This window comes from Emys orbicularis, chromosome 2 (assembly GCF_028017835.1).
Source record: "Emys orbicularis isolate rEmyOrb1 chromosome 2, rEmyOrb1.hap1, whole genome shotgun sequence".
NCBI lineage: Eukaryota > Metazoa > Chordata > Testudines > Emydidae > Emys > Emys orbicularis.
This window is the reverse complement of record NC_088684.1, coordinates 238,841,894-238,854,119: the sequence shown is the minus strand read 5'-3', so window position 1 is coordinate 238,854,119 and position 12,226 is coordinate 238,841,894. Positions and strand designations below refer to the sequence as shown.

The window sequence follows — 12,226 nt, the reverse complement described above, 5'->3', positions numbered from 1 at the left end:
AAATCAATGGCCTGCTAAACCCACGGTTTTGAGTTCAATCTTTGGGGGGGCCATTCTGTGTGACAGTTGTTTGTGTTTCTCCCTGATGCACAGCCACCTTTGTTGATTTTAATTCCCTGTACCTGTAAGCCATGTCGTCACTCGCCCCTCCCTCCCTCCCTCGGTCAGACAATAGTTTCGCGCCTTTTTTCAGCCCAGACGCCATAGCACTGGGATCATGGAGCCCCCTCAGATCACTGCGGCAATTATGAGCACTATGAACACCACGCGCATTGTCCTGGAGTATATGCAGAGCCAGAACATGCCAAAGCAAAACCAGGCGAGGAGGCGATTGCAGCGATTGCAGCGTGGCGACGAGAGTGATGAGGAAATTGACATGGACATAGACCTCTCACAAAGTACAGGCCCCAGCAATGTGAAAATCATGGTGTTACTGGGGCAGGTTCATGGTGTGGAATGCCGATTCTGGGCCTGGGAAACAAGCACAGACTGGTGGGACCGCATCGTGTTGCAGGTGTGGGATGATTCCCAGTTGCTGCGAAACTTTCACATGCGTAAGGGCACTTTCATGGAACTTTGTGACTTGCTTTCCCCTGCCCTAAAGCGCCAGAATACCAGGATGAGAGCAGCCCTCACAGTTGAGAAGCGAGTGGCGATAGCCCTGTGGAAGCTTGCAACGCCAGACAGCTACCGGTCAGTCGGGAATCAATTTGGAGTGGGCAAATCTACTGTGGGGGCTGCTGTGATCCAAGTAGCCAATGCAATCAAAGACCTACTGATATCAAGGGTAGTGACTCTGGGAAACATGCAGGTCATAGTGGATGGCTTTGCTGCAATGGGATTCCCAAACTGTGGTGGGGCGATAGACGGAACCCATATCCCTATCTTGTCACCGAAGCACCAAGCCACCGAGTACATAAACCGCAAGGGGTACTTTTCAATGCTGCTGCAAGCCCTGGTGGATCACAAGGGACATTTCACTAACATCAACGTGGGATGGCCGGGAAAGGTACATGATGCTCGCGTCTTCAGGAACTCGGGTCTGTTTCAAAAGCTGGAGGAAGGGACTTTCTTCCCGGACCAGAAAATAACCGTTGGGGATGTTGAAATGCCTATTGTGATCCTTGGGGACCCAGCCTACCCCTTAATGCCATGGCTCATGAAGCTGTACACAGGCAGCCTGGACAGGAGTCAGGACCTGTTCAACTATAGGCTGAGCAAGTGCCGAATGGTGGTGAAATGTGCATTTGGACGTTTAAAAGCACGCTGGCGCAGTTTACTGACTCGAATAGACCTCAGCGAAGCCAATATTCCAATTGTTATTGCTGCTTGCTGTGCGCTCCACAATATCTGAGAGAGTAAGGGGGAGAAATTTATGGTGGGGTGGGAGGTTGAGGCAAATCGCCTGGCCGCTGATTACGCGCAGCCAGACACCAGGGCGGTTAGAAGAGTACAGCAGGGCGCGGTGCGCATCAGAGAAGCATTGAACACGAGTTTTGTGACTGGCCAGGCTACAGTGTGAAACTTCTGTTTGTTTCTCCTTGATGAACCCTCCCACCCCCACCCCCGGTTCACTCTACTTCCCTGTAAGCTAACCACCCTCCCCTCCCCCCTTCGAGCACCGCTTGCAGAGGCAATAAAGTCATTGTTACTTCACATTCATGCATTCTTTATTAATTCATCACACAACTACGGGGATAACTGCCAAGGTAGCCCAGGAAGGGTGGGGGAGGAGGGAAGCGCTGGGTGGGGTGGGGGAGGAGGGAAGGACAAGGATACACGGCAGTTTAAAACTTTAAAACTTTAACTCTTATTGAAGGCCAGCCATCGGGGGTGGAGTGGCTGGGTGGCCGGAGGCCCCCCCACCGTGTTCTTGGGCGTCTGGGTGAGGAGGCTATGGAACTTGGGGAGGAGGGCTGTTGGTTACACAGGGGCTGTAGTGGCAGTCTCTGTTCCTGCTGACTTTCCTGCAGCTCAACCATACGCTGGAGCATTTCAGTTTGATGCTCCAGCAGCCGGAGCATCGACTCTTGCCTTCTGTCAGCAAGCTGATGCCACCTATCCTCTTCAGCCCACCACTTGCTCTCTTCAGCCCGCGATTCAGCCCGCCACCTCTCCTCTCATTCATATTGTGCTTTTTTGCACTCTGACATTGACTGCCTCCATGCATTCTGCTGTGCTCTGTCAGCGTGGGAGGACATCTGGAGCTCCGAGAACATATCATCTCGAGTCCGCCATTTTCTCCTTCTAATCTTCACTAGCCTCTGCGAAGGAGAAACATTTGCAGCTGGTGGAGGAGAAGGGAGAAGTAGTTAAAAAAGACACATTTTAGAGAACAATGGGTACACTTTCACATTAAATTTTGCTGTTCACATTACACAGCACATGTGCTTTCGTTACAAGGTCGCATTTTTCCTCTTATATTGGGGGCCTGCCGGTTTGGTGTGAGAGATCACTCACGCAGTGCCAGGCAACAGAATTCGGCTTGCAGGCAGCCATGGTAAGCCACAGTCTTTTGGCTTTTTTAACCTTCAAACAGCAGCGCCCTCATTTCCCATACCAAGGACCCATTGGGTTGGCCATTTAAAATGGGTTTGCAATGTAAAAGGAGGGGCTGCGGTTTCCGAGTTAACATGCAGCACAAACCCAACTACCCACCCCCCCACACACACCCCCAATTCTCTGGGATGATCACTTCACCCCTCCCCCCCACCGCGTGGCTAACAGCGGGGAACATTTCTGTTTAGCCGAGCAGGAACGGGCACCTCTGAATGTCCCCTTAATAAAATCACCCCATTTCAACCAGGTGACCATTAATGATATCACTCTCCTGAGGATAATAAAGAGAGATAAGGAATGGATGTTGTCTGCATGCCAGCAAACACCGGGACCATACACTGCCATGCTTTGTTATGCAATGATTCCAGTCTACGTGCTACTGGCCTGGCGTGGTAAAGTGTCCTACCATGGTGGACGGGATAAGGCAGCCCTCCCCAGAAACCTTTTGCAAAGGCTTTGGGAGTACATGAAGGAGAGCTTTCTGGAGATGTCCCTGGAGGATTTCCGCTCCATCCCCATACACGTTAACAGACTTTTCCAGTAGCTGTACTGGCCGCGATTGCCAGGGCAAATTAATCATTAATCATTAAACACGCTTGCTTTTAAACCATGTGTAATATTTACAAAGGTACACTCACCAGAGGTCCCTTGTGTGCCCTCAGGGTCTGGGAGCACGCCTTGGGTGAGTTCGGGGGTTACTGGTTCCAGGTCCAGGGTGATAAACATATCCTGGCTGTTGGGGAAACCGGTTTCTCCGCTTCCTTGCTGTGAGCTATCTTCATTGTCTTCATCATCATCGTCTTCCGCGTACCCCGAACCCGCTTCCCTGTTGCGTGATTCTCCATTGATGGAGTCAAAGCACACGGTTGGGGTAGTGGTGGCTGCACCCCCTAGAAAGGCATGCAGCTCCGCGTAGAAGCGGCATGTTTGCGGCTCTGCCCCAGACCTTCCGTTTGCCTCTCTGGCTTTGTGGTAGGCTTGCCTTAGCTCCTTAATTTTCACGCGGCACTGCTGTGCGTCCCTGTTATGGCCTCTGTCCTTCATGGCCTTTGAGACTTTTTCTAATATTTTGCCATTTCGTTTACTGCTACGGAGTTCAGCTAGCACTGATTCGTCTCCCCATATGGCGAGCAGATCCCGTACCTCCCGTTCGGTCCATGCTGGAGTTCTTTTGCGATCCTGGGACTCCATCATGGTTATCTGTGCTGATGAGCTCTGCGTGGTCACCTGTGCTCTCCGCGCTGGGCAAACAGGAAATGAAATTCAAAAGTTCGCGGGGCTTTTCCTGTCTACCTGGTCAGTGCATCTGAGTTGAGAACGCTGTCCAGAGCGGTCACAATGAAGCACTGTGGGATAGCTCCCGGAGGCCAATAACGTCCAATTCCGTCCATACTACCCCAAATCCGACCCGCAAAGGCTGATTTTAGCACTAATCCCCTTGTCGGAGGTGGAGTAAAGAAACCGGTTTAAAGGGCCCTTTAAGTCGAAAAAAAGGGCTTCGTCGTGTGGACGTGTCCAGGCTTAATTCGATTTAATGCTGCTAAAGTCGACCTAAACTCGTAGTGTGGACCAGGCCTAAGTCACCCCTAAAAATGTTTGTAGCTGTAAACCTCTGTCTCTAATCCTTTGTGTGTAATTTTTCTAAACCATAAAGTTGTAAAAATGTCACAGTTCTCAGATTTATAGATAGTGTTAAATAAGGAAAACAATATTTGTAATTTATGAACAATAATAAAAAAGTCTCTCTTTAGATGAACTGAAAGATGTTTTGTGTTTGGTTTTCAGAGCCGCCTTCTCAGTTCTATACGGTGTTATAAATGTTGGGCAGTCCACTTCTTTGGCACCAGATTTTGGCAAAGCTAAAGTTTCTTCCCAACGAATCTTTCAGCTTTTGGATCGGAAACCCTTAATTGACAGCTATAGTGAAGAGGGTACAAAACTGGTAAGGCCATTCAGAAAGTCCTTGAAACTAATAAACCTGGTGGTACTGTATTGTCCTTAATTGTATTAATCTTATTAAATTGCCTTTTGCAATGTCACAGAAGACAGGACCAGACAGGTAGGGTAAAATTTAACAGCAATAACTGAATAATTTTATATTTGCCCAGTGCCATTTAATACCTTTTTGCTTGAGAAATTAATAGAATACTTTTAAGTGTGGTTCTGTTTTGAAAAATGACTGGAAGAATGACATTTCATTCACCTGTTCTGTCCGTTGGATGTATTCTGAGGCCTTGTCTACACTACCGGGGTAAGTCGACCTAAGTTACGCTACTCCAGCTATGTGAATAATGTAATTGAGTTTGATGTAGCTGAGGTCGACTTACCGCGGTGTCTTCATTGTGCTGCGTTGATGGGAGATGCTCTCCCATCGACTTACCTTACTCTTCTCGTTCCGGTGGAGTACCAGACTCGATCAGAGAGCACTCCGCTATCGACACCCGCTGAATCAATTGCAGCAGTGTCCATCCCCTGGTAGTGAAGACAAGCCCAGAGTTATAACTGCTTTCTTTAGTAATACAAGTATGTTTTCGCTGCTTTTTAGGCCTGTAAACTATGCAGCTGTGGGGGAGAGTGAGTTAGAGTCTATTCCTTCTTGTGCATTATCAGCAGACTTGTTTGCTAAGTTCCAGTCGGTTACATCTGTGTAACAGAGAGTCAAGGTGGGTGAGTTAATATCTTTCATTGAACCAAATTCTGTTGGTGAGAGAGACAAGCTGGCAAGCTTACACAGAGCTCTTCTTCAGTTCTGTATAAGCTCAAAAGCTTGTCTCTCTCACCAACAGAAGTTGGTCCAATAAAAGATATTACTTCACCCACGTTGACTCTCTAATATCCTGGGACTGACACGGCTATAACAACACTGCATACAACATTTGAGTAACCTCATTCAAGTCAAAGGGGTTGCACAAGTATTAATGAGGACGTAACTTGGCCTGCAGAACCTTTTGTTCCTGGTGATTATACGTGAGATGGAAAGAACCCAGCTTGTCTCTCAAAGTCCAGTGTTGACAGTTAGAAACTCATCTTTGTATTTGTTAACTGAATACATTTCATATTGTCTCTCAGTGCTTTTCATAAATGCTTTTACAAGCTGAACCAGCCTTTCAGAAACTTGAAATTGCTTTAGAATTCTAGCTTTTGGATAGTGGCCTCGATTCAGAAAAGGACTCAGGCACATGCTATAAGCATGCCAGTAACTCATGTGCACAACTTTAAGTCACACATGTGCTTGACTACTTTCCTGAATCAGCTCCACATGCCCAGACTATTAATGCTCCAGGGGAAATATCTTCTTGCGGATAAAGATGTTAATTGAAAGTGAAACCACTCTGGGCCAAGTCCTGATGCCAGTGAAGCAGCTGCCTTTGACTTCAATGAAGCTAAGATTTGGCCCAAAGAGTTTAAACCTTGAAAGTCCAGTTCTCTAGGTGCTGTAAGAGCCCATTGTAATCGCAGTGCTGGTATTGTGGTCCTAGAGCTGTCCCATCCCCCAGGCATCAGAGGAGGCTTCCACAGTCTCTCCTAACATCTCCTTCACTCACCCTTGTCTTCAAGTCTTCTTCCTTGCTACCTCTTATACTCAGAGCTCCCTTCCTACATAAAAGAGACAATCAGCTACCCTTTCCTTATTCAAACCTACACTTAAAACATAGTTGTCCTTGAAAACTATGAATAATCCACCAAAGTAAAAATGTTTAACCCAATCTGAGATCTGATGTCCGCCTTGTACTATGTTCATCCTGCGTACTATGTGTTTAAGTGACACTATTTAGAGAGTGAACTCCCAGGGGCAGGAACTATGTTTTCCACACACAATGATAGTGTCTGGATTATATGCAATGATGACATAAAAGAGAGGTATTAGGGTTGTTTACTTACCTAAAGTAATGATAGTCCTTGTGAACCAGGCTGAAAAGGAATGATATAAATGAGAGAGAGATGCAGAAAAGAACCACTCAAGAAGGAGGTCCCGTACACAGAAGATACCAATCCAATCGCACTGCATATTTAAGCAATAATAAACTGACTTGTCACGCCTTCATTTAAATGACCATAATGAGTTGTGTTTGATGCTTCTGTACAAGATAGACAGGTCTTCTGTCATACATTTGTATTTTCTACCGTTTCCAGAGTCAGTTTGATGGCAACATTGAATTCAGGGACATCCATTTTATATACCCTACAAGACCAGAAGCTCAAGTTTTGCAAGGACTCAGCGTGAAGGTTAATAAAGGACAGACGCTAGCCTTGGTGGGGAGCAGTGGTTGTGGCAAAAGCACATCCATTCAGCTGCTGGAGAGATTTTATGACCCTATGGCAGGACAAGTGGTAAGAAGAGATTTGTGAAGCTGTTAATGCTTTGAGCTTATAGAACTGTTCTTCAAAGTATTTTACAAACATTAAATCATCTGCACAACACCCCTTTGAGGTGGATAAGTGTTGTTACAGGTCCGGGTACTGCAGAGAAGACTTGGGACTTCCTTAAGGTAGAGCCGGGAGTAGAACTTTGGATCTTCTGACTCCCCATCCTGGCTTTAGATCACTGGAAGGCATCTCTTGGTTGATTTACTTGATATATTGGAGGGGACATTAGAATATACTTCCCATAACGTAACCCTTGCCACTAGTCCTGTACTCATGTTAACATGACACAATTTGAGGTCTAATTCATCACTTGATGAGACTTTTGATGCAAGTCCTATTAATGATGATGAGAGCTCCAAGAAGAATAGCCTAGAGATGGTGAGTCAAAGGACGTTTGAATAAATGCCCAAAGATGTGGATTCTTATTGGAGCTCTTCAACCGTCTAGGTCTAAGAAGCTCATGAACAGACTTTCTCATGAGATCTCTGGTACCTGCCATCATCAGTAAAGATGGAAATTCTGTGGGCACATCTCATTATAGATTGGCAATTCCACATCTATTACGGAAGCTAGCAGAGCAGACATGCACAAAAAATACTTCTGAGAAGAAAAGGTTATCTGATCTTCTTTTGAATTTTCAGAGTTTTGGTTCAGTTCAAGTTTGGATGAAAGATCTGATCATCTATTATTTCATCAGAAGTGGTTCACTAACCACTTTACTTTTACTGTAACTCTAGCACAGGTCAGAGGATTTTTACAGATTGGTGTTTCACATTTACATTGTACGCCTGAGGAGGAGTATTGCATTCTGCAGGGAATGATTTTTCCCTTTTTCTGTTTCTAGTTTGCAGACGGGTTCGATACCAAGTCTTTGCATTTGCAATGGTTAAGGTCCAAATTGGGTATTGTGTCACAGGAGCCTATTTTGTTTGACTGCAGCATTGCTGAAAATATCCAGTACGGAGACAACAGTAGGGTTGTCAGTCAGGAGGAAGTTGAAGAGGCAGCTAAAGCAGCAAATATTCACACCTTCATAGAACATCTCCCAGAGGTAAATGAAAAAGTCTTTCCAGTCTCAGTGTGGGGTAAATACTCACTGTGACTTATCTAAGCAACTCCCATTAATGCAAAACAATATGCTTTTTTAAAAAAAAAAAAAAAAAAAAAGCTTATTTTTTGTGTTTACTATTCTCAAAGAGGAAAATAGGAAGCTGATGTTTAAAAATGTAACTTGCAATATGTATTAACACATAGGCAGTCATAATTAGCTAATTCAAATGCAAAATCTGCGCTCCAGTTTTCTTGTTTTCCTCTACCACAGTGATGTTATATAACAACTATAAAAGAGACATTCGATTCTAAACCTTTATTTTCATTTCCTCATAAACTTTGCCAATTCTTTTTCCTTTTTTGGCAGAAATTTTCTCTAGTTTTAGTCTTATCTGAAAGGTAAAATGTTTCAAGTACATCTTAACCTTCATGTTTGCCATGGACTTAGTTCTCAAAGTGGAGAAAGACCTTGGAAAAGCCCAGAGAAATCGGGCTTCCTGTAGAGTTGCATGGAATTGAAAAAAACAATATTTCTTTTTCATTACCACCTAGTTTTTGAAAATGTACTTAGAAGAAAGTTTTGGATGTGTAAGAAATAAAGGGTCACCTCCTGAGTGTGGGTCTCTAGGGCCTTGAAATTATAAAAGTCTCTTGAGATCTATATGTTTAAGTACAAGTGTCTTTGACTAGACACATCAGTGGTTGCACCACTTAGGAGTTAGTCTTTTTCTAATGCTGAAATGAATTTTCATTACAGAGCAGTTATCAATACGTGTAGCTGTAGATATGCATTTTGAGTCAAACAGTTAATAAGATCTTATAAAATTTTATTTTTTATTAAAAACCATTACATTATTCTTTTTTCTTTCATGGTGGAAATGTTTAATATAGTACATTATCTGCTATTAAAAATATAACTTTCTGTTTCTAACTTTCCTTCACAATGAATATTTACTTATACAGAAGTATAATACCCGAGTGGGTGACAAAGGAGCACAACTTTCTGGAGGTCAGAAACAAAGAATAGCAATTGCTCGTGCTCTAGTTCGTAAGCCAGCAGTTCTGCTTCTGGATGAAGCCACATCTGCTCTTGACATGGAAAGTGAAAAGGTTAGTAATATGCATTCTACCATTTATAATATACACAAAATTACGGGGTTCGAACGCTTCACTGCAAGAGCACAGGCGCTCCATCTACAATACAATTTTGAAAGTTTCACAGAACAATCCTTAGCTCACTCTCTGTCTACGGCCTGCTTTTGCAAGGTGTAGAGTGCCTTCAACTCCTGGTGTCTAAATTGGGAGCTGATGGTAGTCAGCAACACTTGGGGCTGGAGACAAAGTGGGATTTTCAGAACTCCTCAGTTTTGTCCAGCCTCAGTTCCTTCAAAGTCAGTTATGAAATCAATGGGACTTTTAATGGGTTCACAGTTAGGCCAATGCTGAGCACTTTGGAAAATCCCATTCATAATTAGCAGCTTTGAGTTTGAGACAGGTGTCTTCAAACAGTAGACTGTGATCTACTAGAGGAGGCCTTGTAAGGCAAGTCACCAGCTCCGTCCTCTTCCCTTCAGCCAGCAGCACTAGCAGCAAAGTGGGTCTCTTTCTGCACTATTTCCTGCTCTGTCTGGGTGAACAGGTGTTGCTACAGAGACCGAGAGGGATCCACTCTGCCAGTAGAACTGCTGGCTGTCAGGACAGAATGGAACAATGAAGAAGTTTAATGTTGTTCTGCCTCTGTCCGCTTCCCAGTCCTTTGATCCACCTGCGTTCAGAGGGTAAGAGGTGACATGCAGGAGCAGCTGGCTTGGAAAAAAGGCTTCAGCAACACCTCCTACCTCTCAGGAGATGTTGTGCAGTGAAGAGAGAGTAATTAAGCTATCCTCTGCTGCTGAGCTGGCTGAGCTTCCTCACTGCATCCACCATCTCCAGGAGAGGGGGGAGACTCCATAGGGACGAATAAACTGTTCATTTGGATGGGGGTGCAGTAGAAGTGAAAAATGCCACCATGCAAACCGCCATCCAGTTGTGAGCCAGATGTCAGGATCCTGAATTTTGGATTTTTATGGACAACAAGAAGTGTCTGGCATTGCTGGTACTATCAATGAACACACAAGTTTTAGTCATGTCTATGTATTTGGCTGGTCTGCTTTCTCCAAACTGATCTAAGTATTGTGCATGTCTGACTGACAAACACGTGGACAAGTGCATATGGCAGGGAGGTCAGAGGTTGTTAGTTTCTCTAAATTTGGCATGTAGTTGGAAACAGACAGCATGCGATGTCAAATATAACACACACATTTGGTAAGCAGCCAATATCACAGACAATTCATTACACCTCTGCAAATTAGTTGTGTTGCATGTTAATCTAAGTTTTATGTTGGTCCAAACTAGATCCTTATGGAGCTCATTCTGCTAGCCTTTGTTCATGAGAGTAGTCTCAATGACTTCAGTGGAATTACTCACACAAATAAAGGTTGGAATATCAGGCCCCTGTGTTTGAGGCCTCCTTCATGCATGGGAAGTACTGACTCCTAAACCCCAGTGAGGAACACCCAAGTGATAATGTGAACTATAAAGGCAAAGGTGAACGGGAAGATTCTCCAAGTAATAAGTTTTTCACTGCATCTGTCTGCAGATTGTCCAGAAAGCCTTGGACGATGCCAGGAAGGGTCGAACCTGCATTATTATTGCTCACCGCTTGACGACCGTCCAGAACGCTGATGTCATAGCAGTGATTCATAATGGAAAAGTAGTGGAACAAGGGACTCACAGCCAGCTGCTGGCAAAGGAAGGACATTACTATGCACTTGTAAATGCACAAGTTTCTCATTAACATTAATGTTACAAACTAATCTATTTATATAAATACACACACAACCCACAGCTAAGTCATATTAAGGATGCACCTCATTACTGAGATGTCTGCAGGTTCAAAACACAGGCACGTAGTAAAAAACAGAGAAGAGACATTTATTTTTTTCCTTTTGTCACAGCTTTAGTATTACTTAATCCTATTGGTAAAATCCTTTGGGGCGTGTTGGTTAATTTTAAACTGCTTTTATATTAATGATTACAAGCCTTTCATGGAAATATATATTGTCAAAATAGATCACAAACTGTTTGTTTATAAATTATTGTTAAAACCTGTATTATTGACCTAACGGAACTTACTGGTTCTTTTGAAATCATTAAGGCTATGTTGGCCGCTCAAGGGGCTCGAGGGGACATCAAAGGTCCGTGGCCCGGTGTGCTTAGCACCAATAAAGACACTGAGGGGAGAAAGCAAGCCAAGTTTATTTCAGAGCTCTGAAATGGCACTAGGAGACCAGCATGTCTCAAATCCAGTGCAACAAATACAAATAACTTTTACCTTTTATACCCCAAACTGTTTCTGTGTAAGCCTTTGTCTGGCTATTCCCCCACCCCTCCCTTCCAGACAACTGTTACAATAAGCTTGTGAGAAAACTTTCCCAGTCTCTGCGACCTTGAATTAGACATCTGCAAACTAACTACCCCTCTGTTCCCTCCTCCTTATCTCTATTATTTCTGCTAGTGTGAGTGAAACTGCAGCCATCTGCTAGAAACGCTGACCAATACATTTCTGCTTCAGCCTGCTACAGAGCATGTAAAGCAGTAAACACAGAAGTAGGTGAGAGTTCACAAGATGGAGTTTGGGGGTTCAGATAGGCCCAGAGCAAGAGAGTTTCATCGACACTTTTGGTCTTCCGCTCTCCCGAGTTACCTGGTAGCTATGCCTAGTGGACCCCAACAATCCCTCCTTTGAGAACACTCAGCAAACCTTTGTCAGAGTTTTCTCATACTCTAAAGACAAAATGTGATTAAGCTCCATACTATCAGGATTATCAATGAGAGGGTATAAAGGAACTTCTGGGGAGGGGGAGGTACAAATCTTACGTATGAGCACTTTACAGCAAATGAGCAAAAGAACAAGAACAAAACATATCACCACACCTGTGAGCAAGATGCGAACAATGCTTCCCCCTATATCCCCTAGTTCCCCTAAACCAGGTATCCAACCCCAAAGGGAATCCAAAATAGTGGGTTCCCCTTCCTGGGCCTTCCACTGGTTAAAGGCCCGTTCTGCTGACAAGATGTGCTTGTTAATGTCCTGTGAAAACTCTGGGACATAGGTACAACACTCTTCTCCAATAAGGGCACAGACCCCGCCTCGTGAGGCTAACACATAATCTAGGGCCTGACGGTTCTGCAAAGCCAGCAGTCGAAG

At 44.4% G+C, this 12,226-nt stretch overlaps 1 protein-coding gene across 1 annotated transcript in view; it reads left to right on the top strand.

Moving 5' to 3' along the window:
* LOC135873824 (ATP-dependent translocase ABCB1-like) overlaps positions 1-10,813 on the top strand; it is a 114,019-nt gene extending 103,206 nt beyond the window's left edge. The window contains exons 27-31 of the mRNA XM_065398438.1: positions 4,345-4,501; positions 6,694-6,891; positions 7,772-7,978; positions 8,941-9,087; positions 10,616-10,813. Of these exons, the coding sequence (XP_065254510.1) occupies positions 4,345-4,501; positions 6,694-6,891; positions 7,772-7,978; positions 8,941-9,087; positions 10,616-10,813 (907 nt within the window). The remainder of the gene's footprint in view (positions 1-4,344; positions 4,502-6,693; positions 6,892-7,771; positions 7,979-8,940; positions 9,088-10,615) is intronic.
* The last annotated feature ends 1,413 nt before the right edge of the window (positions 10,814-12,226 follow it).